This window comes from Littorina saxatilis, linkage group LG8 (genome assembly GCF_037325665.1).
Source record: "Littorina saxatilis isolate snail1 linkage group LG8, US_GU_Lsax_2.0, whole genome shotgun sequence".
In the NCBI taxonomy this organism is placed as follows: Eukaryota; Metazoa; Mollusca; class Gastropoda; order Littorinimorpha; family Littorinidae; genus Littorina; species Littorina saxatilis.
In genome coordinates, this window is record NC_090252.1 from 25147538 (window position 1) to 25175037 (window position 27500).

Consider the following 27500-nt stretch of genomic DNA (forward strand, 5'->3'; position numbering starts at 1 on the left):
GGATGACCAGCAGCGCAAGGCCCGTCCCACCAATCAGGAACATGCCTGTTGACACGTGACACCAATATCATACGACGTGAGTCTGCTACAGTCGAATCTGTCTATAGCGACCACCCAAGGGACACACCAAACGGTAGACACGTGGTCGTTTTGGAAAAGTGAATAATATAGGAAATACTCTCGTCAAGGTTTCTTCGGGTTGGTCTAATAGTTAGGTGGTCGTTATCAAGAGGTGGTCGTCAGGGCAGGTTCAAAAACACTTTTAAGGTGAGATACAGCGAGTTTGAAAAGCTTGGCATTGCTTCGAAGTATGACTGGGCTTTCTGTGTAACTGTTAGACAAAACGTTGCTTGATCAGAGGTCTGCTATTGATAGGTACAACCTGTGGTTTCCATATTCCTTCCCCAAAAGCATCCTAATTTCGGTTTGAATCTTTCATTGAGCTGACAAGACACAAATTCAAGTGTAACCAATTGTATGTTAAGAATGATGTTCCGCGAGTATATTCAATAGGATGCATACTGTGCCAGCAAAGAGGTCTTTGGTGCCAGTGTCGACTTACCCATTGCCACTGCTGTCCACACGGGCAGTGGACCTAGTTCCATGTCTAGTTTACACATCCACATGTTCAAATATTTCAAAAAGAAGTTACGTTGAAAACCCTTTTTGATGACATTTGAAAGAAAAAACTGAACCTCATTATTAATTCATTTTTTCTGTCTTTCTTTTTCACTTATTTATTAGCTGTCTTATTTATCATTTATTGATTGTTGATTTATCTATCTATTTTTTGTTATGCAATTGTTTCCTTGGTTTACCCTCATACTGAAAGATTAATGAAAGGCACAGTAAGCCTCCCGCAAACCATCACAGAGCTCCCCGAGCGTCTACATACAGTACAAGCATACTTCCATCCGAACGCTCACCGAACGGGAACATCCCGGTCGCCCTCCGCCGAGCGTGAGAAACCTTCAAAGAACCTATTTTCGTGGACTTGCTCCTCTACAACAATGGCGCCTCGCTTTGGTGCTGGACGGCTGTTATGTAGTAATACCGGAAATCACGCCCGGAGAGTAAGCCTCCCGTTAACCATCACAGATACTGTCAGGCTTTTACACACAGTACAAACACCCTTCCATTTGAACGCTCACCAAACGGGAACATCCTAGGTGCCCTACGTAAAGAGCGAGCAATTTTTAAAGAATTAATTTTGCAGATTGTCTCGAACACTTTTTGGACCCATCCTGAACTCAGGTCAAACATGAGTTACTTCCCTTCGGGTCTCATTCCTATCGATAGCTGTGAATTGATGATTATCAAAATGTTTTTGGACCGTAGTGCGTTTTTGCGCTAGACCTAACTTTTAAAATCTAAATAATAAATTGACAGCTTGTTACACAAACATTCTTTAATCATAAAAGAATTCTTTTTTCATCAAGACAAGATCAGTACAATTCGAAGTTGTGAAAGTTTGAAAAAAGAAAAGCCCGGAAGCAGGGTCACGCAAGGGTCGTAGCAGACGACGGTTTATCAGTGCATATCGCCGTTCCTCTCAACAGTCAAAAGCCATCGCTGGAGTTCTTGTGAACCACAGCCGTTTGTTTTGTGCATAAAAACGTGCTATTGTAAATAAGCTCACATCGAGTCGCACCCTAACCCTAACCCTAAAGCATTGACTAACTGACGACTACAATTGTGAAAAAGGGAAACTGGATCACACGGGTTCACGATGGCTCAGGGGTAAGATAAACCACGCAAAAATAAATTATTTGAAAATTGCTCGCTCTTTACGTAGGCCACCTAGGATGTTCCCGTTTGGTGAGCGTTCAAATGGAAGGGTGTTTGTACTGTGTGTAAAAGCCTGACAGTATCTGTGATGGTTTACGGGAGGCTTACTGTGCCTTTAAAGAAAATGTGTGTAGATAACTATTTTGTAGAAATATACTCACTGATTCCTCCATTCCTGAAGAAGGCATCTTCCTCGTACTTGGGCTTAAATGCTTCAACTGAAAAGAAAAAACAACAGAGAAACAAACATAAACTTTACTCATATGATATTTGTGTACTTTATAAACTCGTGTTTGTGAAACACATTAAAATGCGAACGCACATGTAAACAAATGAATGTGTCTTATCTATGTAAAAGTAAATGACAGAAATTGGAAACTTCGCATAACAAGTGTTATCATATCCACAGTTTAATTTGTCAGTAGATAGCAGAGCTTTCTGTCTCTCCCATGTAGATGCAGAGAAGTTGTAAAGACAGTAATACTAGACTTGTGTCGAGAAATTACATTATTGCATGCATTCCATCAACATCTCTCCCTCCTACTCTCTCTCTCTCCCTCTCTCTCGTTCTCTCTTCCTCGTTCTCTCTCTCTCTCTCTCTCTCTCTCTCTCTCTCTCTCTCTCTCTCTCTCTCTCTCTCTCTCTCTCTCTCTCTCTCTCTCTCTCTCGTAGATGTAACAATGTCAAGTTGGAAGGCTAGACTTACTATGTGCTTAAGATTCATGCACCCACCCATCCATCCATCTATTCCTCTGTCCAACACTTGATTCTCGCTCTCTGTCTCTCCCTCTGTCTGTCTGTCAGTGTGTCTCTCTTTCTGTCTGCCTGCCTGTCTGTCTGTCTGTCTGTCTGTGCCTCTCTGTCTATGCTTTCAAACACCTCACACGTAATAGGCAGAGAAATATAGGCCGCTTTCTCCACGTAAGCACGATTGCGGGCGATGACGTAGCACCTCATGACGTGACTCTCAGTGACGTCATGTTCGGCGTTCTTGTCGTTTTGGATGCGAAGGACGGTGAATTGCAGCCAGCAGGCATCATGGCCGTCGAGGCGCTGACCAGTGGTGAAGTTGCCGGCTTTCTCCACCCGTTCCCACTCCCCGTTGATCTCTCGTACCTCCCACACCCACTGCACCTGCAACACAGCGGTCAACGGCGAGGCTGGGTGATGGCTGATTTCTTTCAACGGAATAACAGCCCCATTGTTGTTGCTTTTTGAAGAATGGGACACCGGCACACAAAACAGACTGGCAGACAGGCAAACAGACGCGTCCACTCTACCCCCCCCCCCCCCCCCATCCCTTCTCTCTCTCTCACATACGAACACACCCGCACACACAATCGCGCTCATACACCACACACACACACACACACACACACACACACACACACACACACATACTTCGTACACAAACGCTCTCTCTCTCTCTCTCTCTCTCTCTCTCTCTCTCTCCCTCTCTCTCTCTCTCTCTCTCTCTCTCTCTCTCTCTCTCTCTCTCTCTCTCTCTCTCTCTCAGTCAAGCATTATTCTGCTGTAAAGATGTGAGGTCGATTATGCAAGAAATCACCGATAATCGAGGCAAATCAGTAGCACACCGAACCTTTGAAATCAAAGTATATCAATAAAACTCTGTGTACCCTCTACTCGTCCTACCATTCTCCTGTCAAAAGCAATAACCGCCCGCTCCCCTCCCCATCAACCCTTTTTCAGTCGAAGTAGGTCTTACCTGGTCGAAAACGAATATGAGAGAGAGAGAGAGAGAGAGAGAGAGAGAGAGAGAGAGAGAGAGAAAGAGAGAGAGAAAGGGTGTGTGTGTGTGTGTGTGTGTGTGTGTGTGTGTGTGTGTGTGTCTGTGTGTGTGTGTGTGTGTGTGTGTGTGTGTGTGTGTGTGTGTGTGCGTGTGTCCGTCTGTCTCACTGAATGCAACAAGATTATCTTTTCCTCCTTCGAACAAACTAACAAACAAACAAAAGAGAGAGAAAACGGATAGCGGAACAATACCGGAAGTGTTGTGTGGACAGTGCAGTCTATTGCATGTTCATCCGTTTCTTCCGTTAGCGCATGTGACGTCATGTTCACGTGACCCGGTTCCACTGAAAATATAGAGGTCAGGATTACTGAAAGGAAACACGATTGTTTACGGAAAAGAGGACTTGGTTAAGCAATAAACAGCGAAGACCACTTAAAGGTCTAAGCCTACGATCTAACAAACCATTTTAGGAAAGCTTTCTGGCGAATTGGGCCTTAAAAGTTCAAGGGACATTCGCTGTTCTGTAATTCAGATACATCTGAAACGATTTGCTTAAAAAGGCTTTATAACTATGCCAAATAATCGAATAAATGGTAAACTTAGTCAAATCTCCCGAAATAGGAGTCCTGACTTCCGTTCGTCATCATATTTTATTCAGTCTGGTGGCTACTCATTCGTCGAAGCCGACAAAAGTCGTTGGATTCTGGAATTTAAATCTGTGTAATCCAGGAAGCGCATACAGCGTCCATTGGAATATATATACACCGTCTCACTTCAACCGCCGTCTTGAAAGAATACCCAACACCGCGTTTAGACTTGAATTAGAGAACGATCAAACATCTACCCCCCTCCCCCTCCCCCCTCCCCCCTCCCCAGGGGACAAAGTTAAGACGGAAATCAAAGGCGGCCAAAGAAGGTGCCGTGTGGAGAAACCCCAGTTTCCACACCACTCTTTTCCTCCGTAGCCGTTTCAAATTCGAATAAATGAGCGCACAAACACCTTCGTCCCAGGGCTTGGAAACATGAACACACGCATGCACAAAAACGGAAAAAACCGGGTAGCGCCGTACTGAAAGGCAGCTCGCTTTTTCAAAGGAGAAAGCAATCCTAATTTCCATGAGGGTAACCTCGAAGGGCTTCTAAAATATATTATCCTTATCATTTGGTACTCCTGGTGTGCTGTGACATAACTACAAGCCCCGACCCAATCTGTACAGCTCTTGGGGCGATTACAGACACCAAAGCGCTGACCTTCCACGCGGAACGTCTTGCTGTGGAAGACATAGATATCGTCGTCGATCGTGTTGTCCGCGAGGGCTTGGCATCTCTCCTCCGCGCTTCGCTCAACGCTCATACCAGGTTTGAGATGAACGGCATCGCAGACGTAAGTTCCCGCGTTGAGACAGGTCACGTGGGTTATGTTGAGATGAACGGCCTGCGGATGATTGAAGTTGCCGACGACGTTGACTTCAATGCCTGGCAGGTTCCGGGCTACTTTGGACCGGTTAGGGCCTGCCAGGGTGATCTCGGCGATGGGGACTCGTTTGCTGCCTCGCTTGGTGCTGCTTCGATAGAGGGAGAGTTTGCAAAGCGTCAGGCTTAGGGCGGGCGGCGGAGGAGCGCATATGATGAAGCTTTGTCGATGTTTGACTTTGTGGGATCCCGAGGTGTCCCCATCCAACCCCTCATCCTCGGGCAGGCCCTGGGCTGAAAACCAAGAAGATGTGTCACATTCGTGTGCGTGTTTGCCGCACGTGAGAGGAAGAAAAAAAGAATGTCAAGCATGGACTTTAAACGGTAGAAGCACCATACCCAGCTGACCTACCAACCTACCAATACACACACACACACACACACACACACACACACACACACACACACACACACACACACACACCCCAGTTACCATAAAGCTTTATACTGGACATCTTCTTCTCACCCAGCAACCAACCAACCTACGAAGAACCTACAAACCAGCACCTCAGACAGAAACATATTTAAAACATAATTATCGTTATATTTCACTTGCTCGCACGTCCATGCTTTGCTCGTGTCTCATCTGTTGTACAATATTTTCTGTAATACATTAGCTTGTTTATGATATGCCCATGTTGTCAATCCATGACAGTAGAAACATTATAAATTATTTACCCAGAACCAAAGCGGCGATCAGCAGGAGCGACGTGAGCAGAAATCGATCCATCCACGGATCTTTTGGATTCAACAACACAAGAGGAATACTGTTGCCAGTATTGTGTTACGTCTCACAGAGCGGAGCGAAAATGGCACGCCGCCCTCACAGGTCGACGTTCAAACTTCAGCCGTTGTCGTCAGTGTCGAATTTCTGAAACATCGTTGCCAAACAATGAATGCAATGTCCTTCAGATAGAAAAAGTTTCGGGCTCCAGACATTTGCCTGGGGTAAAATGACGCGTCATAAGTGAAGTCGTAGTTCTTTCAATGACGTCATCGAAGTTTCGTCAATCCCAAAATTAGAAGAACGCCTATGACCTCATTCTTAGACGTAGAAGCTGTCGTCAGCTTTTTGGAAAAGCAGCACCGACTGTTGATAATTTGTTAGGGTTAGTTTATATGAAAATAACGATAAGAGGAAAGGAAACTGTTTGTTATCTTAAAACATTCAGAATTGCCTTGGCGCCAGAAGCCTTTGTGTGCCATGGCGACTGTGCTGCCCATAGCCAATGTTCGAAAGCTTGACACTGAACTGAATTATGTTTCTACAGGTGAGCTGCTACTGTTGCCTCCAATTTTGCTTACACGATGTAGATCTAAGAAAACACCAGTCATTTTACACTAACAGACTGAATTTTGACATGCGCACAAAAGCGAAAACATTATTTTCTAAATGTACATACGACAGGAGGTTTTCCAGAAGTTGTCAAACGGATGGTTTTGAGAAGGAAGAAGATCACTAGCTTCGGTCCTGCTGAGCTAGAACGTAAATAATCGGTGGATATGCTGATCGAGCGCTGTGTCACGTCGAGTGAGAGGAGACTTTTGACGATGGAGACTATCTTGCTGCTTGCCTGTGTTGTACACGTGTGTGTGTCGCAGAGAAACGACCAGGACTACATCTACATCTTCCCCCAGAAGCTGTTACTGACGGAGAGCGAGAGCAGAGGAGAGGTCAAGGTGACCTGCCGTCAGTTGCCCATCCCCGCTGGCGCCAAAGCCAACACACTAAAGATCTCACGCAAACCCTTGCGCGTGGCCCCAGGGTCGTCCTCTGCAGAAGAAGAATTGTTCGAGTTCAGCTCTGACGGGCAGTTGCACGAGGGGACACCGGGATCAAACGGCATTGGATTTAAAGTCTCGGGAAACGTCAAGACTGAGATGGTAATGATCATCCAAGGGGCAGATTGCGAGGACGCGGCCTTCACCTACATCTGCCGAAGCGAGCTGTCCAACAGGGCGAAGAACTCGGCCAGCGCGACCTTCACGGCGCAGCTGAAACCACCGGACATTTACATCCGCGCCGAGCCGTCCAAGAGCGAGTACGGACAGAACGACACGGTGCAAGTAACATGCGGCAGCGACGAAGCAGTGGCGCTCAAAACGCAGGACAGCACAGAGCAGACATTTCAGTGGGAGTGGAACGACGTGGATGGGTGGAAGCCCGTGCCCGAGAAAGACGTGGCAGGCTTCCCGTCATCACCCACGCCTGGATGCTTTCTCTGGGTGACCAGCAGCACGCTGACTGTGCGGGTAGATGACTTCAAGACCTGCGCCAGGAGGTTCCGCTGCTTCGTGGGAGAGGGCTCAGACGGAAGGGTGGACAACGCCAAGGAGTTCCTGGTGGAGCAGAGCATTGAATGCATGAGCGAGCCGGTCGTCCTGGGGGCAGGCCCGGCTGTGTCCATCATTTCGGTGCTGGCAGGGGTCGCCCTCGCCCTCACTCTCGCCTACTGCTGCCACCGACAGTTGCAGAAGAACCGGGCCACTAGAAAGGCCATGCTGCAGCAGCAGATCGACTGCCGGATCCTGTCCCCCATGACCCCAGGCCAGCGAGAGCAGATGCTGAAGGACAAGCTCAAGGACAACCCCGTCAAGACCCCGCCGTCGCCACAATTTGTGGATAAGGATAACGACCTCATCCGACTGGAGGAGGATGACGACGATGACGAGAAGAAGAAGAAAAAACAGCAGCAGATTAAAACCACCATTTTTATTGTGGGGGAGGGTGGGACATCTGAATCGATGGCGGCTTCAGAAAACGACAGTGGTTCAACCATTACTGACCTGGATGATAATACGTCCATAGCTTCGGAGATTTAAGAAGCGTCCATAGTTTCGAAAAATCAAGATACAGAGAATCAAGCTTTGAAGAATCAAACGACACATGTATGACGACATGTGCACGGGTTGACAGGGTCCAAGATAAATAAGTTGATGGCTGTCAAACTGTGAAGAAAAATTGGAGCAGAGTGGCCTGCTTTAGGAGTAAAACCGTGCCAGCCTTTAAGCCACAATATTTGCGAAACAAAGCCGGACTGCTCTCTCTTTTGTTCGCTGTCACACAAGCTGCCAGGGCCTGCAGCGTTCTAGCGATCATAGCCAAGAAACAGAAGGCAAGAGGTAGTCAGGCTCAGGCTAACTACCAGGAAAAACCAAAACGAGGAGAAACGACGAGTGAGCTAGAAACTCGGCACTGAAGGTTTCTGGCAACGGTACATTCCTTTTCTTGGATGCGATGACGAACACCACCACAGGATAATGTATAGATTGAACATTGGAATTTCCTTCTTTACGCCATGTGACGCCAGAGTCCGACAAAAACTTATATTTAGGCGGATAGCCGAGACTATATGTCTACTAAATAAACTTTCATTATAAAACTGAGCATGCATTGTTCTGTTAACATTATTTGTGTGGTAGAATGTGAAAATGCATGTTAGTGTGAAGAATTGAACTTGAAAAAGAATTGTCAAAATTTGAATGGTGTCGGATGTCAAACATAACAACACCAACAGTCGACAAAATATGTTAACAATAATTACATGATAACTCAAATTGTATGGCATGTGAAGGCAGACAGCCTTTTTATCTTTTGTAAATTTCAAGTGAGTGTGCCCACAAATAATGCACTAACTATTACTAACTGTCATATTTATATTGTAAACTTTGACATCCGACACCAGGCCTCCTTTTGTATTCAAAGTCAAAATTCACGAAAACTATGCACTACATTATCTTTTCCTGTTACAGAATCTTTAATGACACTAAACAGCATCTGATGGCATGAAAGAAAACACAATTTTTTTAAAAGAATTATGTCACCTCTTTCAGTCTTTGTCCTTATTTTGTGCACACCTTTTGGCACTTAGTCATATACAAATACGCACATGTGTCTGTGCATTCAATGTTAAAGAATAAAAGGAATGCTGACTAAAATCGATGGATACATGCATGTTCTAAGAGCATCCTTGCACCAAGACACACACCACAAATATATTCCTGTGCAGATCTAGAGGGGTATTTGTATTCAATCAATGTCAATATGAGGCTTATATCGCGCTTATTCCGTGGGTACAGTTCTAAGCGCAGGGATTTATTTTTTTATTTTTTATTTTATGCAATTTATATCGCGCACATATTCAAGGCGCAGGGATTTATTTATGCCGTGTGAGATGGAATTTTTTTACACAATACATCACGCATTCACATCGGCCAGCAGATCGCAGCCATTTCGGCGCATATCCTACTTTTCACGGCCTATTATTCCAAGTCACACGGGTATTTTGGTGGACATTTTTTATCTATGCCTATACAATTTTGCCAGGAAAGACCCTTTTGTCAATCGTGGGATCTTTAACGTGCACACCCCAATGTAGTGTACACGAATGTATTGCTGATGAAATGTTGCAGGTGTCATTCAAGATGGAGATTTTGGAGAAGTAGAAAATCTCTTCACTCAAAGCAACCAGGCTATAAAGATTGTTGGTATGTGTCCAGGTGAAAAGATGCTCCTATCCCTTTAAAAAGTCTGAATGGTTATTTGGCTAGAAAGGAAGAAACGTGTCTTTAATAACATGTACAGCAGTGTTGTTTGCAGCCTTAGTGGACAAAAGGTAGACCTAGGTTGAAAACACAGTGATTAGGAATTGATCCAAATGCACTTACATACTCTGTCCGATTGGTAGAAAAAGTTGATGGCCAGAAGACCACCTTCAGGACGCAACTGTCAGACGGTTGACTAGCCAGGAATCAGACCGATGCGTCTGATTTAAAAAAAAAAAAAATTCGTCAGTGACACTATTCGACACTATTTGGACTGACCAGGAGACAGACTAATGCGTCAGATTTTAAAAAAGAAAAAGAAAAAAAAGGGGTGCGTCAGTGATCGAAGACTGATAGGCCAGGGAACAACACTGGTACAGGGATGCATTGCTTGGACTCAATCACTAATTAAATACGCTTTCTATTCCAGTGACATCCTACTAGCGACATAAACATAGCAGGGATGTTGCTATTGTTCTTTTGTTTGTTTTTGTTTTCTTTTTTCCCCTTTTTTTTGTTGCCGATACGGCCGCAACAGTTTTGGCACTTTTGGGGAAGTAGAAGACATTCCTTGGCGTCACTAAATGCCATGTTAAAAATCGTTTATCTTCAAAATAATAAGAACTGTCACTGTTTGTCTGCCCTGGACATATTTGATATCCATTTATTCCGTGCACAGTACATAGTGGGACATGCAGTATCTCTGATATTTTGTTAAAGAATAACTCACAATTCCGATTTGATTGGTTTTGTTGTCGTTGATGTTTCTGAGGTGAATTCGAGACTGGTATTTCACGCAGAAAAACACTGCTTGAATTTTGCTTAAGGGCCCGTTCTCACAGCGCTACGTCCTTACCACGACCATGCCGATCACGCCGATCTGAAAAAGTTATCAAATCGGGGCTACGACGGAAAAGTGTCCGAGAGCGTGGCCAATCGTGGGCCAAACGTGGCAGGATCTCCATGAGCGTGGTTTGGTCGGGGTTGGGATCTGCTAGGTCGCTAAGCTGCGCGCTCTCCCTACGCTTATTTTGAACTGCACAAAACAAGCGTAGCCGGGTCGTGGCGCAGTACAGTCGTGATGTAGTTTTTTTGATTTGCCATGTGCTGGATTTTGACGGCGATCCCCGACTTGATAACTTTTTCAAATCGGAGTGATCGGCATGGTCGTCGTAAAAACGTAGAGCTGTGTGACGGGGACCATACAAAACCTACATCACGACTGTACTGCGCCACGACCCGGCTACGCTTGTTTTGTGCAGTTCAAAATTAGCGCAGCTTCGCGACCTGGCAGATCCCACCCCGACCAAACCACGCTCATGAAGATCCTCCCACGTTTGGCCACGCTCTCCACAGATTGTACAACGGAGTAGAAGCGGCGTCTCTGTGTGAACGGGGTATAAGCAAAAGAAATGTTTGTGTGATTGAATTACTACCTGCGACCAGAGGAATTGTGTGTTAATGTGTGTGTGCAGTGGCGGATTTAGGGGGGGGGGGGGGCGAAGGGGGCCCAGGCCCCTCCTTCAGGGGTAAAAAAAAGAGAGAGAGAGAGAGAGAGAGAGAGAGAGAGAGAGAAAGAGAGAGAGAGAGAGAAAAGAAAAAACAAGGCTTAACAAGAGGCGAGGCCTTCAAGGCTCACGTAAGAAATCGACAAACAGTAACACAAACTCAATCACTCCGTCACACATACACACACACACAGTACACACACTCACACACACACACACACACACACACACACACACACACACACACACACACACACACACACACACACACAGAAAGAGCATAGGTGAAACTGTGCAAGAAAGCGAGACACTAGATCTAGATCTGTCTGTCTGCATGTAGCCTACTTACATGGACACGACTGCCAAATAGTCTCAGCCCGCTCAAAATAACAATCACCGAGATTTTCAGTAATTCCATCGCGTGACGTCTAACCCTCGTACGTCATAATGTGACGTCAATGTAATATGACGTCTTCAAATGTTAAAGTTTCTACCACAGACATACACACATACATACATACGCACGCACGCACGCACGCACGCACGCACAGACAGACAAAAGTTAGCATCGCATAGGCTACACTTACGTGAGCCAAAAATGGAAATTTGGCCAGATGAATAAATGACAGTTTCTGAGCTCAGGTGGCCCTAGATTGCAGCATTTTGCCTCCTTGAACAAAATAATTCAGGGGGGGACATGCCCCCGGACCCCCCTAGCATGTTCGTGCGCTTCGCGCCCTCAACTAGGGCGCTTTGCGCCCTCAATTGAGGCGCTTCGCGCATTCAAGTTTGTGCAAAACAGTTTGGGTGTCCCCCCCCCCCCCTTCCTTCAAGATCCTGGATCCGCCCTTGGTGTGTGTGTGTGTGTGTGTGTGTGTGTGTGTGTGTGTGTGTGTGTGTGTGTGCGTGCGTGCGTGCGTGTGTCTGTGTGTGTGTGATTGCGTTGTTCGTGTGTGCGTACGTGCGTACGTGTGTGCTTGCGTGTGTGCGTGGCACGACAAAGCCTGGCCAGATCTGTGACTGTGAGACGAATTGTTTACACGCTAATGAGTGTGCCTTCAAATCAGAAGGAATATGTTTCTCTCGTATCGGCTTGCACGAAAGTCGCCAAAAGGTTTAGTATCTGTTGACTGGTCAGCAGTTGTAGTTGTCAGAAATTCTACATGTCAAAAATGACGTCAGTACATCGTCATTGCGCATTTACGTCATCTCCCGAGCACTGCAACGAGGAATCGGCAGAAACTAGAGACACTTTTTATATAGCTTATCTGTAATTGCATCTGTTCAGTGATACACAAAAATTAGTTACATCAAAAAACGGTAAGTCAACTCGCCTGGTTCTTTTTCCCTAAACGTCTAACACGATTTTTTTGCAATGAATGTTAAATGACCTTTGGATGAATGAGTGTCCTTTTGAGATTACCAGAGATCTGACTATTACATATAAGCTTACGGAGAGACGTTATGTTAGGAATGCAGAGCACAATTTTTTGGGGGGAATGTGTCATTTGTTTGTCTGATCTGTTTCTGTAATCCCGTGCTGTAGCATAGCGGCAATGTTGAACTTCAGTGTGTTAAATTCATAGCTCGTAATTCAGAGGCATTTAAGCCTCCAAATTTGTAGAACCAGCACTTAATTAAATTTAAGATCCCTTTCAGATCATGGAATGAGCTCCGATGCATTTCGTTTACATGCGTCAAAGAAGGAATTATCCGTATGGGCGGGCAGGGGAGACAACTCTATTGTGAAAATGATGTCCCTTGGTTGACAACGTACGCCATTTTTGCGGCATTTTCGTCGATCAAACAACCAAATTAAATAATTATGCTTGAGTTTGGAGCTCAATCCCTCAATTAAATTCGCGACAAATGTTCTTTGGCTTGATTACAGGGACTTGTATCAAAAATTAGTAAAGAATGCCACTAGGTTCTGAGCTATAAAATGAGCACACGACTATACAGTTCAAGATTACCAGCATATAGCTTTCATTCCACAGCACTTGTGTGCTGAATGCGCAAGGAATATTTGTATGTGTGTCAACGGCACACTCCTTGTGAAAACTGTTCGGTTCCACATCTCAGATCTGGTCAGACTTTCAAATGGGATTAAACCATCTGGACGTCCATTTGGTCACATACCAAAAATGAACATCATGGGTTTCTTTGTACCGTGGGAATCTTTCATGAATTAATTTCGTAAAAGACCACTTGGTTGTAAATTCATTATTGTATCGAAAAACTCTGCACACAAAGCACCCAGGCTGTGTATTTTTGGTAAAGGCCGGTGTAACACGAAATTTTTACTCCACGAAAAATTTACTCCGGAGTAAATATTTCGTACGAAATTCTAACTCCGAGTACACTTTTCGTACGAGAAAAGAACTCCCCAAGGCACGAAAAAATTACTCCCTCCACGAAATTGTTACTCCCCATTTTTTTTACTTCCAGTAAAAATCTCGTACGCAAAAATGGGATGCGGGCGAAGGGATAATGCCAATAAGTGATCTCGCACACACGAATGTCGCGCTACCCTCCTTCCACCCCTTCCACCACCAAGAACTAACAGGGGACAAGGGAGTAAAAATATCGTACACCTGGCATGGGAAGTTAAATTGCTCGTGTTGAGGTGAAGTAATTTATTCGTTATTTATTCGTCAGGGGAGTAACATTTTTGTACGAAATGTTTACTCGGAACTCACCTGTCTTGGGAAGTAATTTTCTCGTGCAATGGGGGAGTGCTTTTTTCGTAAAGGGAGTAACTTTTTCGTACGAAATGTTTACTCCGGAGTAAAAATCTCGTGGGAGTAATTTTCTCGTGTTACACCGGCCTCTATTCAAGTGGAGGGATGGTCTTACCCTTGTAAAACCCTGGTCAGATCTAAGGTGAGCCCAACTGTTTTCATGCGAAGGAGTGTACCTTTAAACTGTTCCTCAGTGCGCACAAAATCCTTTTGCTGACCTGTTGATGTTTTACACAATCAATCAATCAATCAATATAATGCTTATATCGCGCGTATTCCGTGGGTACAGTTCTAAGCGCAGGGATTTTTTTATTTTTTTTATTTATTTTATTTAAAAAAAAATTTTTTATGCAATTTATATCGCGCACATATTCAAGGCGCAGGGATTTATTTATGCCGTGTGAGATGGAATTTTTTTACACAATACATCACGCATTCACATCGGCCAGCAGATCGCAGCCATTTCGGCGCATATATATCCTACTTTTCACGGCCTATTATTCCAAGTCACACGGGTATTTTGGTGGACATTTTTATCTATGCCTATACAATTTTGCCAGGAAAGACCCTTTTGTCAATCGTGGGATCTTTAACGTGCACACCCCAATGTAGTGTACACGAAGGGACCTCGGTTTTTCGTCTCATCCGAAAGACTAGCACTTGAACCCACCACCCAGGTTAGGAAAGGGGGGAGAAAATTGCTAACGCCCTGACCCAGGGTCGAACTCGCAACCTCTCGCTTCCGAGCGCAAGTGCGTTACCACTCGGCCACCCAGTTACACACACACACACACAATGCACGCAATCTTAAACAAGCATAAGTTCGGACTACTGTTTGCCAAATAAAGATATTAGGTTTTGGTAAACATCAGTCACTCATCAAGTTCAGACTGCTGCATGCCCATTCACACTTAAGTGCATTTCAGACAAACGAAGAACTACAGTGAGACGAACATGCCAGATGCCATCATCTCGCTGTCACTGACTTACGCCGCCCTCGCTCTGGCTTTCGTCGTCATCGCGTGGACATACATCAAGGTGGTAGTTCCTGCCGATGGGGGAAGGGGGGGGCTCCCTCCCTCTCCCTCCCTCCCTCCCTCCCTCTCTCTCTCTCTCTCTCTCTCTCTCTCTCTCTCTCTCTCTCTCTCTCTCCCTTTCTCCTCCTCCTCTCTCTCTCTCTCTCTGCTTATGCCACAACCCTCGTAAAATAAAATTTGATTTGATAAAATTTGATCTCTCTCTCACTCTCTCTCTCTCTCTCTCTCTCTCTCTCTCTCTCTCTCTCTCTCTCTCTCTCTCTCTCTCTCTCTCTCTCTCTCTCTCTCTCGCACACACACTCACACACACACACACACTCTCTCTCTATTTCTCTCTCTCAGTCCCTCGCTGTCTCAGTCTCTTTCCGAAGCAATTTTCGAGGTAGACATTTCGATTTCTGTAAGCAGGGCTCCGAATGATGCTCTTGAAACAGCTGTTAAGTCCAGTTAATTCCATTTTGCAAGGAGGAATTCCAAATTTGAGCCAAACACCTGGCAGATACACATTTTGCCTCTCACACTTCCACTACCCTCCCCTTCTCTCCCCCTCTTTCTGCCCCAGTCTGCCCCCTCTCTTTCTTCCCCTATCACTCCAACCTCCCCCCCCCCCCCCCTCCCTCTTTCGTATCGAATCAAATCGAATTAAAGTAACAGTTATCATAATGATAAGTTTCCAGTTATTTTGCAGTTATTAGAAAAACGAGATATTTAAAAAAAGCATTTTGAAGTTTAACTCTTTTTATATTTAGTCAAGTTTTGACTAAATATTTTAACATCGAGGGGGAATCGAGACGAGGGTCGTGGTGTATGTGTGTCTGTCTGTCTGTGCGTGTGTGTGTGTGTGTGTGTGTGTAGAGCGATTCAGACTAAACTACTGGACCGATCTTTATGAAATTTGACATGGGAGTTCCTGGGTATGAAATCCCCGAACGTTTTTTTCATTTTTTTGATAAATGTCTTTGATGACGTCATATCCGGCTTTTCGTGAAAGTTGAGGCGGCACTGTCACGCCCTCATTTTTCAACCAAATTGGTTGAAATTTTGGTCAAGTAATCTTCGACAAAGCCCGGACTTCGGTATTGCATTTCAGCTTGGTGGCTTAAAAATTAATTAATGACTTTGGTCATTAAAAATCTGAAAATTGTAAAAAAAAATAACAATTTATAAAACGATCCAAATTTACGTTTATCTTATTCTCCATCATTTGCTGATTCCAAAAACATATAAATATGTTATATTCGGATTAAAAACAAGCTCTGAAAATTAAATATATAAAAATTATTATCAAAATTAAATTGTCCAAATCAATTTAAAAACACTTTCATCTTATTCCTTGTCGGCTCCTGATTCCAAAAACATATAGATATGATATGTTTGGATTAAAAACACGCTCAGAAAGTTAAAACAAAGAGAGGTACAGAAAAGCGTGCTATCCTTCTTAGCGCAACTACTACCCCGCTCTTCTTGTCAATTTCACTGCCTTTGCCATGAGCGGTGGACTGACGATGCCTTGAGTATACGGCCTTGCTGAAAAATGGCACTGCGTTCAGTTTCATTCTGTGAGTTCGACAGCTACTTGACTAAATATTGTATTTTCGCCTTACGCGACTTGTTTTATATTTAGTCAAGTTTTGACTAAATATTTTAACATCGAGGGGGAATCGAAACGAGGGTCGTGGTGTATGTGCGTGTGTGTGTGTGTGTGTGTGCGTGTGTGCGTGTGTGTCTGTCTGTCTGTGTGTGTGTGTGTGTGTAGAGCGATTCAGACTAAACTACTGGACCGATCTTTATGAAATTTGACATGAGAGTTCCTGGGTATGAAATCCCCGAATGTTTTTTTCATTTTTTTGATAAATGTCTTTGATGACGTCATATCCGGCTTTTCGTGAAAGTTGAGGCGGCACTGTCACGCCCTCATTTTTCAACCAAATTTGTTGAAATTTTGGTCAAGTAATCTTCGACGTAGGCCGGACTTCGGTATTGCATTTCAGCTTGGTGGCTTAACAATTAATTAATGACTTTGGTCATTAAAAATCTGAAAATTGTAAAAAAAAAATAAAAATTTATAAAACGATCCAAATTTACGTTTATCTTATTCTCCATCATTTGCTGATTCCAAAAACATATAAATATGTTATATTCGGATTAAAAACAAGCTCTGAAAATTAAATATATAAAAATTATTATCAAAATTAAATTGTCCAAATCAATTTAAAAACACTTTCATCGTATTCCTTGTCGGTTCCTGATTCCAAAAACATATAGATATGATATGTTTGGATTAAAAACACGCTCAGAAAGTTAAAACAAAGAGAGGTACAGAAAAGCGTGCTATCCTTCTTAGCGCAACTACTACCCCGCTCTTCTTGTCAATTTCACTGCCTTTGCCATGAGCGGTGGACTGACGATGCTACGAGTATACGGTCTTGCTGAAAAATGGCATTGCGTTCAGTTTCATTCTGTGAGTTCGACAGCTACTTGACTAAATATTGTATTTTCGCCTTACGCGACTTGTTTCTCTTCTTCTCGCTAGGAATGGCGAGAACCAAAGCTGAATGTAGACATTAAAAGAGAAAAAGACGTCTATCTCCCAGAGTCCAAAGGAACGGGTAAAGAAGACGGTAACGTTGACAATGTTTGTCTACTTTGTAGTCAGAAGTCGCACATCAATTTGTGACTTTTTGCAGAATGATGCGTTTGACTCAGTCTCTATCTATCTCTGTTTCTCACTATCTCTCTGTCTGTCTCACTCCCTCTCTGTCTCTGTATCTGTCTGTCTCTGTCTGTCTATTTCTCTCTCTCTCTCTCTTTTTCTCTGTACGTGTCACTCCAGTTTGGTCAAAATAAAATAACTTTATAAGAGCTCCCTTGCATCTTCACTCGTGTTTTGGGTGTATGCATTCGTATGTATTTTCAGTGTGTGTGTGTGTGTTTGTGTGGGTGGATGGTAGGGTGGATGGGTGCGTGAACCAATCTAAGCCGTGTGTGTGTGTGTGTGTGTGTGTGTGTGTGTGTGTGTGTGTGTGTGTGTGAGCTAATCTAAGCCGCCAATGACAAAATATTAGCGTTCTTCACGTTGGCCCCTTCTTTCACGCGACACACATGATTTGAACTTTCTTTCAGAACTCCCCCCGGACATTGTCGACTTGCTGAATGCCAGGCCATCGGCAGCTTCCGTCGACACCAAAACGTCATCAGGTGACGTCAGCAGGCAGAGCCAAATGACGTCAAGCTCCAGTGACGAAAGCACCTACAGGTTTGGCCGGGAAACTCGACGGGTGGCAGGCCCCGAAAATATGAGTGTCAGAACCACGTCGACATGGTCCGACACCGTGTCAGACCGTGGTTTTCTGTCATCAGAAGAGGAGTTGGACCAAACGTCAGACGAGCGTTTGAGAAAAACGTCAGACACTGCGTCCCTCCCAAAGTCAGAAACTGCCTCGTGTTGTAGCTTGCGTTGTGAAATAAAATAAACGAACGTTTGACATGACATACATTACTTGATATACCACGAGATACTGTTGCATAATTGACAAACCTGGATCAATCCAAACTCCTTGTTATAATAGATAGCACTGCACGGTTTTATCATTATCGCACTGACATTCATATGGCAAACATCGTTTTTGTTCGTTTGTTAATTTATTAAACACTTTCTTCAGGTTGATATTTTTGTTTATTGACGTTTGCGTGTACAGGGGTGGTGAATTGTCATCGAAAAATGTGTTAATATTAACAATTAAGGACATGATCCTGGAAGCAAATTAAGGAAAGGTAACTAACGTGTTTAAATGTATCACTTTGTAGATTGTCGGACTTGTCAAAACAGGTTTGTGCCGACATAAGTATAATGAGGAGCAGCCTTTCTGTCAGTTCGGCAGCACAATTTAAACCCATCCGTACGGTTTGCAAATAGAAGACGGAACAGTTTGCGAGCACAGGTTTTGTATTCACAACTCAGACATGACGTAGGGGAAGGGCTCCTAATATGGACCACTTTTTGTTTCATGTTAATAACTAGCTTGTTTTCTTGCGAAGAAGTTTCATTTTGTGTTTGGTAGTCCTTCTCTCTTAAGTGAACCGTTAGTCCTCATTAGAGTGAAATAGCTTTGATAGACATTCAGCAAAAATTAAATACAGAAAAAATCACAAATACCCGCTATTACGAGCTAGTCGTGTGACAGAGAGTTTTCTTGCACACGAGACTGTAGATGTTTCACGACGGCTTTAGCCGGAGTGAAACAGCAGCAGTCGAGTGTGCAAGAAAACTCTCTGTCACACGACTAGCTCGTAATGGCGATTATGTCTCACAGCTTCAACAGAGGAGAGGAGAGAACAAACACGTTTTGCGTACTCACGCTTGATAAACCTAAACACAGGAGCAGCCATTGTGGAGAGATCTACTTTTTGACGAAAGTGACCGAACAACTATAAATGACGTCTCGGAATATGTGAATGACGTCACAGTCATCGTCACAGTCTGTATCTTTTGAAGCATCGCAATCTTCATGACGTCTTTCTGTGTCTGCATCCGCGAAATGTTTGTTCTTTCCGGGATCTTTGTCATCTATGTTCACAACTCTGTCCTTATAGTGTCAGACTAACAGGCCTCCTGAGCGAGCCACTTTCCAAGGGCAGCTAAATTCGCGTATGGAAACAGTACTGTCGTCTGGGATGCCGTTTTCAGTATTCTGAGCGTTGAAGAATTTGTAAAGAGAAGAAACGATAACAGCAGGAGAAATAAAAGTCGTGTGTGCATTTTGGGGGGACGATTTCGAGTTTGAATCCGTTCTTGCACATGCTCCAAAGCGCGTAACATACAATCTTGCACACGTTTGCTTTAGTAGTGGCAAAGAAGGAAAGCGTGTGACATTGGTCCATATTAGGCGCCCAGGCTCCTAATATGAACCAGTGAAGCGGCCTTCACGAATCACTGTCAAAAGCCCCCTATACTTCAAAATAACATGATACAACTTATTGTGCATGTCAGACTAATTCAAATATGCTTTAGATTTATCTGTTTCGGGTTGATGAGAGCATTATTTGAAGCACACCAGGAAACTAAAGAAGCATATCAAAAACAGAGTGAAAATAAGTGAAATTATCAACTTCCACAAAAAGAAGACAATTTGATATATTTTTTTGAAAGCTCGAGGACTAGTTATAGGTTATTTTCAGCAAGCTTCTTAATGAATTAATGAAAATAGCCATTAGCTTTTATTTTCTTCGATTTGTTGAAGGTGGTCCATATCAGGGGACTCATGACACATACTTTGAGATTTTGCTATTATTTTTTGTTTGCAGTAGAAACTCGGGGTCAAAACTGCTCAAATATAACAAATACGGTCTTAGCTGTCATATATAGCAATTTTTGTGTGATAAAAACTTTGGCTGTGGACAGAAACGAGTCCGTTTTAGGCGTCAAATTTAGAGTGAACGCTGCCAAAAGTGAAATAAAGATCAAAAGCCTAACGGTTTTGAGGTTTGTGTTTCTGCAACTGTTTTGACATGTGCAAGTTATCCAGAGAGGGTGAATACAGCGAATGAAATTGTTTTTAGCGCTCTAGCGACGTTAGTTTGTCAGATCAAGAGGTGGTCCATATTAGGAGCCGGTCCATATTAGGAGCCCTTCCCCTACTTTACGTAAATTTACAGTTTTCCGTTAATTTCAAATCGCCAGCTAGAAGATTTTTGTAAGTCAAAATCAACATCGTAACGAAGGTATAAATCACAGCGTTGCTCGCCAGTGCTAGTTGCAATACAATTAGAGTCTTCTAAATTCCAGGTCTGACAACTTAATCCGGTTATTTTCAGGGAAGTACAATCAAAAGATAATCACATGCCTTATTGTATACAGACTGCATGCTTGAGTAATTACCAATGTGCGTCACTGGAGAATGCGTCACACTTTCTCCATTTCTCTACTCGTTATAAAAGGACAATTACATTACAACAGCATGTGCATATACAAATTTATGGACTTTTTTCTGACAAATAGCCATTCTCACACAGAATCAAGTTCAAAACTTAAGCTTTATGGTCGTGAACTTTCTCCAATTCCATTACAAAAACAATGCCATCAATGTGTGCACATGCAAGTTAGGAGGCTTTCTTCTTCAGAATATTTACTTTGCATGCGTGTATTTTATACATTACTAAAACATTAAACAACACCGTTCGAATATCAATCAATATGTTTTCTCTAACATGTAGCCATTCTCAGTATATATACAGTGTATATATATATATATACGCCCAGATCCGAACTTATGACATGATACCGATACATGCTCAGCCTAGCGGTGACCTTACAAGTTCTACTGCTGACATAACGAAGTAACCCAGAAAAACTGCGTTCTCGAAACTTGTTGTCAGTGATAGAATTGTTTGTGTGACGCCATTATTCACATTTTGACGTATTTTCGAACTTTGCTTTGCTCTTGACGTCAGAGAGTTCACTTTCGACATGAGGGTCAAGATGATTTGTTTAATCGGTGTCGTTTGTCTTTAAGCTTGAACGCTGTTCGTGTTCACAGAACGGTGTAGGCAGGGAATGGAGTCTGGTTGTCGTGGGCACGTGACGTCTGGCCCTGTCGAACATGGCTGAAGGGGCCCTGGTGGTCAAACTGCATCCCGCCCAGCGATACGGATGTCGGCGCCTGCAACCAGTCCGTTTAAATCCGATGATTAATGTCGACACATTAAATAATATTAATGGGCACCTGCCGCTATTTCGCATTTTTGTTTGCGACAGGGCAAGCCCATTTTGCGACAGAGCACTTAGCAATAAGGTTGGAAGCCTCCGCGATTATTTTTGTGCTAATCCCAGCAGACACAGTCTAAATCGCGTGATTCAGATTGCCAACTCGGGGAAACACTGAAATCATTGACAGATTGATCATCCACCACATCAAACAATTCACACACAAAACTCCAAAACCGGAAACAAAGAGACTGCCAACGTTCCAAAATTCAGAATCTTATTATACTTAATATAAAATTATACTTCCTAGCAAGCGGCCGAACATTCCGTCAAGCTAAGTGTTGTCTACTAATTGTTTGTCTGTGCACTTAAAAGACCGTTGGGTCGATATATTTGTGACTGTAACGTATTGTTTTGTCAATAACAAACGTTCCAACAACTAACCTTTTGGTTTTTTTTTAATCTTGTTTTCCTCTAAACATGTCAAAGTATTTATTTCAGACGTTTTCGGTGACCACTAACGTTCAATGTGTTTTATTACGCCTTTAGAACGTGCTTCTGGGAATAATTCCCACTCAGTACCCAAAGGAACAGACTGAAGCAAATCAAAGGACAAGAGACAATTAGATATAATGCAGCTACTGTAAACTGACCGAAAGGTTGGACCTGAGTCCAAGACTGCCCGATGGGTACATGAGTTGCTCTTCGGGCCTTGCACTGCTGCCGCCAGGTTCCTTTCTGCCAATCGTCGATCCATCACCCATCGTCCTATTGCTGGTGCGTGACAACTTTGCATATGGGTATTCCTCATCATCCGGGTTTTCGGCAGACATCTCAGACCTCGTAGTGTTTCGAACAGTGTCGGCGTTGTGCGTCGCCTGCGAGGCCCCTTGAGTTCCGTTCTGGTACATACGTGAATACGGATCGAAATCTGAGGCCACTCCGCTTGCAGGGCGGCCATTTGCATTGTCGTCAAGAGCCGGAGCTGAAGCGCGTTTGGAATTGAGGTCAGCCGCGTTTTTGTAGTCCCGGATGTAGGTGGGGATGAGGATGGTGGGGGCCTGAGAGGGTGCGTAGCGGTAAGAGCCTCGGTTTGAGTGACGCCAGGAGGAGGAGGGGTAGGACCTGAATGACCTCAGGGTGTCGACGTTGACGTAGGCTGCGTTGTAGAATCCGGCCACGTCGTCTGCACGCAACGAACGAATATATCATGGTGAAAAAAGTAACTTTTAATTGAGTTAACACGGAGATAGAAAACAGTCACGTGCACGCTCCTTGTCTCTTACGAACTATTTGTCTTCACGTTCTGCTAATGCAGACTGAGGGACAAAGAGAGTAACAGAAAAGGCAGACGCACACTAAACACAACATCATGCTATAGGTTACAGGTCTATCCCATTCCCCACTCACGAACAGACTGTAAGTGCCTGACTGAAGATGTTAAATGTCAATTGTTCAACGTTAATTTTCATACAGGTAACATTTTCAGCAGCAAAAAAAAAAAAAACCAGAGCTCACCTTCTTCTTTCTGTGTTGTGTTGAAACGTCGTTTTCCTGAAACAGGAATATTTTTTTGTTACATGTACTTCAAAAAAGCATCACCTCACTGGAAAAACTTATACAACATCCACCGACCCCCCCCCCCCCCCCCCCGCCATCCACCCCTGCACACACACACACACACACACACAGGTGTGAGGTACTGTTCAAGGCATCTTTTTTCGGGTCCTCCTAGCTGAGCTCATCATCATCATCATCATCATCATCATCATCATCATCATCATCAACAACTACCACCACCACGATCATCATGACAGAAAATAATAGAGTGACCTACTTCGCCTCCAGTGAATGAAGACGACGACGCCGACGATGAGAGCTGGCACAACAGTGATGACAGCGACAATACTGCCAATCAGGGCAGCGGTAGACAACTGCTCCTCATCGGATGTATTCGCTGCACCAGTGGCTTCCCCTCCATCTGCAACATAAAGAGATGACAAGTTAGGCAGGTACTGAGAGGGGGGGGGGGGGGGGGGGGGGCAGGAACTGAGAAGAAGGTAAACTTAAACAGAATGTGCGCGTACAAACATATACGCAGGCACGCGCAAACGGCTTTCGCAGACAGGTGACAGTACCCAATATTGACGGACTGTGTGATGATATCTTCTGCTATGGGCTGTTGAGACAATGATATCAAAATCGAGACCGGAGGTCGAGATTTTGATATCAGTGTCGAAACAGACCAATAGCAGAAGATATCATCACACAGTCCGTCAATGTTAGATATATTGCAATTTCTCTGGACATTTTGTATTCACAGTAAAGAAATTACAAAAGTATTTGTCTCAGTTTTGGCTGTTCCATATCCCTCCCTCTGATTATTATTCATTTTTGTTCACTCTTTTCTTGTACTTTCCAGTATTTCCAAATGTCTTTTCTTTCAAAATGTAATTGGTCACTTGCTCAACTAAATTCTGTGATAATTACATTTTTATATATATTTTTTTGTTTTTAAATTTAGGTGTCTTTGTTTTTGAAGTGGGGAAGCAATAAAGAGGTCGTCGATATCAAAACTGATATCGACGGAAATGTCGTCGATATCACTTTTGCAATGAGCTCAGTTTTGCCCAATTGACCAATGAACATCTACGTAACATATGAAATAGCAATATACAGACATGTCAACGAGGTGCCCGACGAACACAGGCGCCTGGTGAAAACAGATTCTTCTATATAAGTATTCCTCACAGTCTCCCCCTAAACGCGCATAAGCTTTCTTTCTTTCTGTTTGTTTGTCTGTCTGTCTGTCTGTCTGTCTGTCTCGGTTTGTCTGTCTGTCTGTCTTTCTCTCCGTCTCGGTTTGTCTGTCAAGCTGTCTGTCTGTCTGCCTGCCTGTCTCCTCTCTCTCTCTCTCTCTCTCTCTCTCTCTCTCTCTCTCTCTCTCTCTCTCTCTCCTTGCACACACATACACACACACACACACACACACACACACACTCACACACATACACACACACACACAGACACACACACACACACACTCTAACACACACTCTAACACACACACACACACACACACACTCTAACACACACTCTAACACACACACACACATACACACACACACACACACACACACACACTAACACACACTCTAACTCACACACACACACACACTCTAACAGACACACACACTAACAAACACAGACACACACACACACTCTAACACACACACACACACACACACTCTCTCTAGCATGCACACACACACAAACACACTCACACTCACACACTCTCTCTCTCTAACAAACACACACACACACACACACTCACACACACACACACACACAAACACACACACACACACACGCGACATACCATCTGTCGATGTCGAAACAACCAGTGTAGAACCTTCTGCCGTCGTAGTCGTGATGGATGCTGTGGCTGATACAGTTGTGGAACCAGCCCTTACAGTGCTTGATGCTCCCATGGGTTGTGCGGTAGACACAGCTGGTGATGTCGTTAGTATTCCCGTAGTTGCTGCTACTGTTGATTTTGATGACGCAGCCGTTGTTATTGATGTTGGCTTTGATGTCTTAATTGCTGTAGATGTTGTTTCTGTTGACGGTGTTCTAGGTGTTATTGTGGTCGTCGTAGTTGAAGTCGTAATTGTCGGTGTCGTAACTGTTGCTGTCGGTGATCTAGTATCAGTAGCTGTTGTTGTTGGTGATGTTGTTGATGATGATAATGCTGAAGTTGTCTGTGATGGTTTTGTAGTGATAAATATCGATGTCGTTGGAGTAATTGTTGATGTAGTTGTTGGAGACGGCGTTCTTGTTGTTAATGTTGTAGTAGGGGTTGTACTTGTTGTTGTCAGGGTTGTTGTTGTCGGTGTTGTAGTTATCGGCGCAGGTGTCGGTGTTGCTGTTATTGTCGTCGGTGTTGCTGTTATTGTCGTCGGTGTTGTTGTCGTCGTCGGTGTTGTTGTCGTCGTCGGTGTTGTTGTCGTCGTCGGAGTTGTTGTTGTCGACGTCAGTGTTGTTGTCGTTGTTGTTGTCGTCGTTGTTGCTTTTATTGTCGTCGGTGTTGTCGTCGAAGGTGTTGTTGTAGATGTCGTCGGTGTTGTTGTTGTCGTCGTCGGTGTTGTTGTCGTCGTCGGTGTTGTTGTCGTCGTCGTCGGTGCTGGTGTTGTTGTTGTGGTCGGTGTCGTTGTTGCTGTCTTCGGTGTTGTTATTGTCGTCGTTGATGTTGTTGGTGTTGCTGTCGGTATTGCAGTGAGAGGTGTAGCTGTCGGTGTCGTGGTGGTTGTGGACGTCGTCGGTGATGTTGAGGTGTTGCCACTAACCGTTGTTGATGCTGTTGTGGTTGCTGCCAAAACAAGTAGGTATGAGTAAACATACAGTGCCATAGAAACGGATTTAAATACCCGAAAAAATTATTGTGCGATAAAAATGTCCAGGACAGTATCTCAGGAGAAGGCTTCTCGATCTTTGTTTTGTAAAAAGTGGCTGCTAATGACACAACAGATTTGTGTCTAGCATATTTTCTTCCTTATTTCTTTCCTGTTATTTTTCTCATTATTGTTATCTTATGACTGACCGACGATTTTAACACCAGTTTATGGGGCGGGGATGTAGCTCAGTTGGTAGCGCGCTGGATTTGTATCCAGTTGGCCGCTGTCAGCGTGAGTTCGTCCCCACGTTCGGCGAGAGATTTATTTCTCAGAGTCAACTTTGTGTGCAGACTCTCCTCGGTGTCCGAACACCCCCGTGTGTACACGCAAGCACAAGACCAAGTGCGCACGAAAAAGATCCTGTAATCCATGTCAGAGTTCGGTGGGTTATAGAAACACGAAAATACCCAGCATGCTTCCTCCGAAAACGGCGTATGGCTGCCTAAATGGCGGGGTAAAAAACGGTCATACACGTAAAATTCCACTCGTGCAAAAAACACGAGTGTACGTGTGAGTTTCAGCCCACGAACGCAGAAGAAGAAGAAGAACACCAGTTTAATTTTTTTATGTGTTTTTCAGGCCTTGTATGAGTATAAAACACACACACACACACACACACACACACACACACAAACGTTGACCGATTTCGTTTACACAATCAGAAACAGATAGACTGCTAACATTGTTTTTGTTTCCTAAAATACATCCCAACATTTCTTAGTCAAAACAAATGTAATTAGAGTACAAGTGGGTTTTTTTTTTTAAGTAAGTACTGGAGAGAAAAACAACACCAACACTACTCATAACAGCAACATAAGCAGCAGCAGCAACGAAAAAACACACACCCAGCAACAACAACAACAACAACAACAGCAGCAGCAGCACACACACAAATTACCCGTATCTGCAGCAGAAACATTTGCAGCAGCAGCAGCAGCAGCAACAACAACAAAAAAGCAACGACACAAAGGACGTATACATAGATGTTTATATAGATATAGATGTTTACACAGGAGCAGATATGTGAACATTGTTAGTTTAGCAAGTTTTGTGGACATAACAGAGACAAACTATTTCACACAAATGTTGGGTTGGCTTAGTATTTGTAATAGGCAGCTGTTGTCAAAGAAGATTTGGGCAAAGGGAGTGGAAGAACTAAGACAAGTAGCTCATGTTAAAGAGGAAAATGGGACAGAAAGAAAGAAGGAACCAGGGAAGAGACAAAAAGACGGAAACAAAGATCGAAACAGAACTGATTAACTGAACAGTAACAACAATAACATAAAACAAGAAATTCCTACGAGGTAGGAAAAACACCCCCGTCAAAGGGAAATAACTTTCTCAGTTGGTGGCAGTGATTGAGTGAGAATGGTTATTTCCCTTTGACCATGAAGATGTCCCTCTATAAGTCCTTGTATAATTTTAATCCACCAATAACTCCCTAACCGTGTGTTTGACTGGTCCCAATTTTTGTAAGGACCGTCTCAGGAATGTATAGAAC

At 43.8% G+C, this 27500-nt stretch overlaps 2 protein-coding genes and 1 long non-coding RNA gene across 3 annotated transcripts in view; 1 reads left to right on the plus strand and 2 right to left on the minus strand.

Moving 5' to 3' along the window:
- The window catches only part of LOC138973122 (uncharacterized), an 11918-nt gene extending 5940 nt beyond the window's left edge, over window positions 1–5978 (minus strand). The window contains exons 1-6 of the mRNA XM_070345785.1: window positions 5690–5978; window positions 4790–5245; window positions 3790–3881; window positions 2673–2922; window positions 1950–2006; window positions 1–45 (exon numbers count right to left, since the gene is read on the minus strand). The exon at window positions 1–45 is cut by the window's left edge and continues 50 nt beyond it. Coding sequence (XP_070201886.1) covers window positions 1–45; window positions 1950–2006; window positions 2673–2922; window positions 3790–3881; window positions 4790–5245; window positions 5690–5741 — 952 coding nt within the window. The 5' untranslated portion in view covers window positions 5742–5978. The remainder of the gene's footprint in view (window positions 46–1949; window positions 2007–2672; window positions 2923–3789; window positions 3882–4789; window positions 5246–5689) is intronic.
- Window positions 5979–12295: 6317 nt separating this feature from the next.
- Window positions 12296–18509, plus strand: LOC138973124 (uncharacterized). Its single transcript, XR_011457894.1, has 4 exons — window positions 12296–12384; window positions 14732–14843; window positions 17376–17463; window positions 17966–18509. It is a non-coding gene; the product is annotated as an uncharacterized lncRNA (long non-coding RNA).
- The window catches only part of LOC138973123 (uncharacterized), an 11437-nt gene continuing 2402 nt past the window's right edge, over window positions 18466–27500 (minus strand). Inside the window, exons 3-7 of the mRNA XM_070345786.1 lie at window positions 24925–25914; window positions 23383–23526; window positions 23064–23099; window positions 22199–22731; window positions 18466–21501 (exon numbers count right to left, since the gene is read on the minus strand). Coding sequence (XP_070201887.1) covers window positions 21373–21501; window positions 22199–22731; window positions 23064–23099; window positions 23383–23526; window positions 24925–25914 — 1832 coding nt within the window. The 3' untranslated portion in view covers window positions 18466–21372. The remainder of the gene's footprint in view (window positions 21502–22198; window positions 22732–23063; window positions 23100–23382; window positions 23527–24924; window positions 25915–27500) is intronic.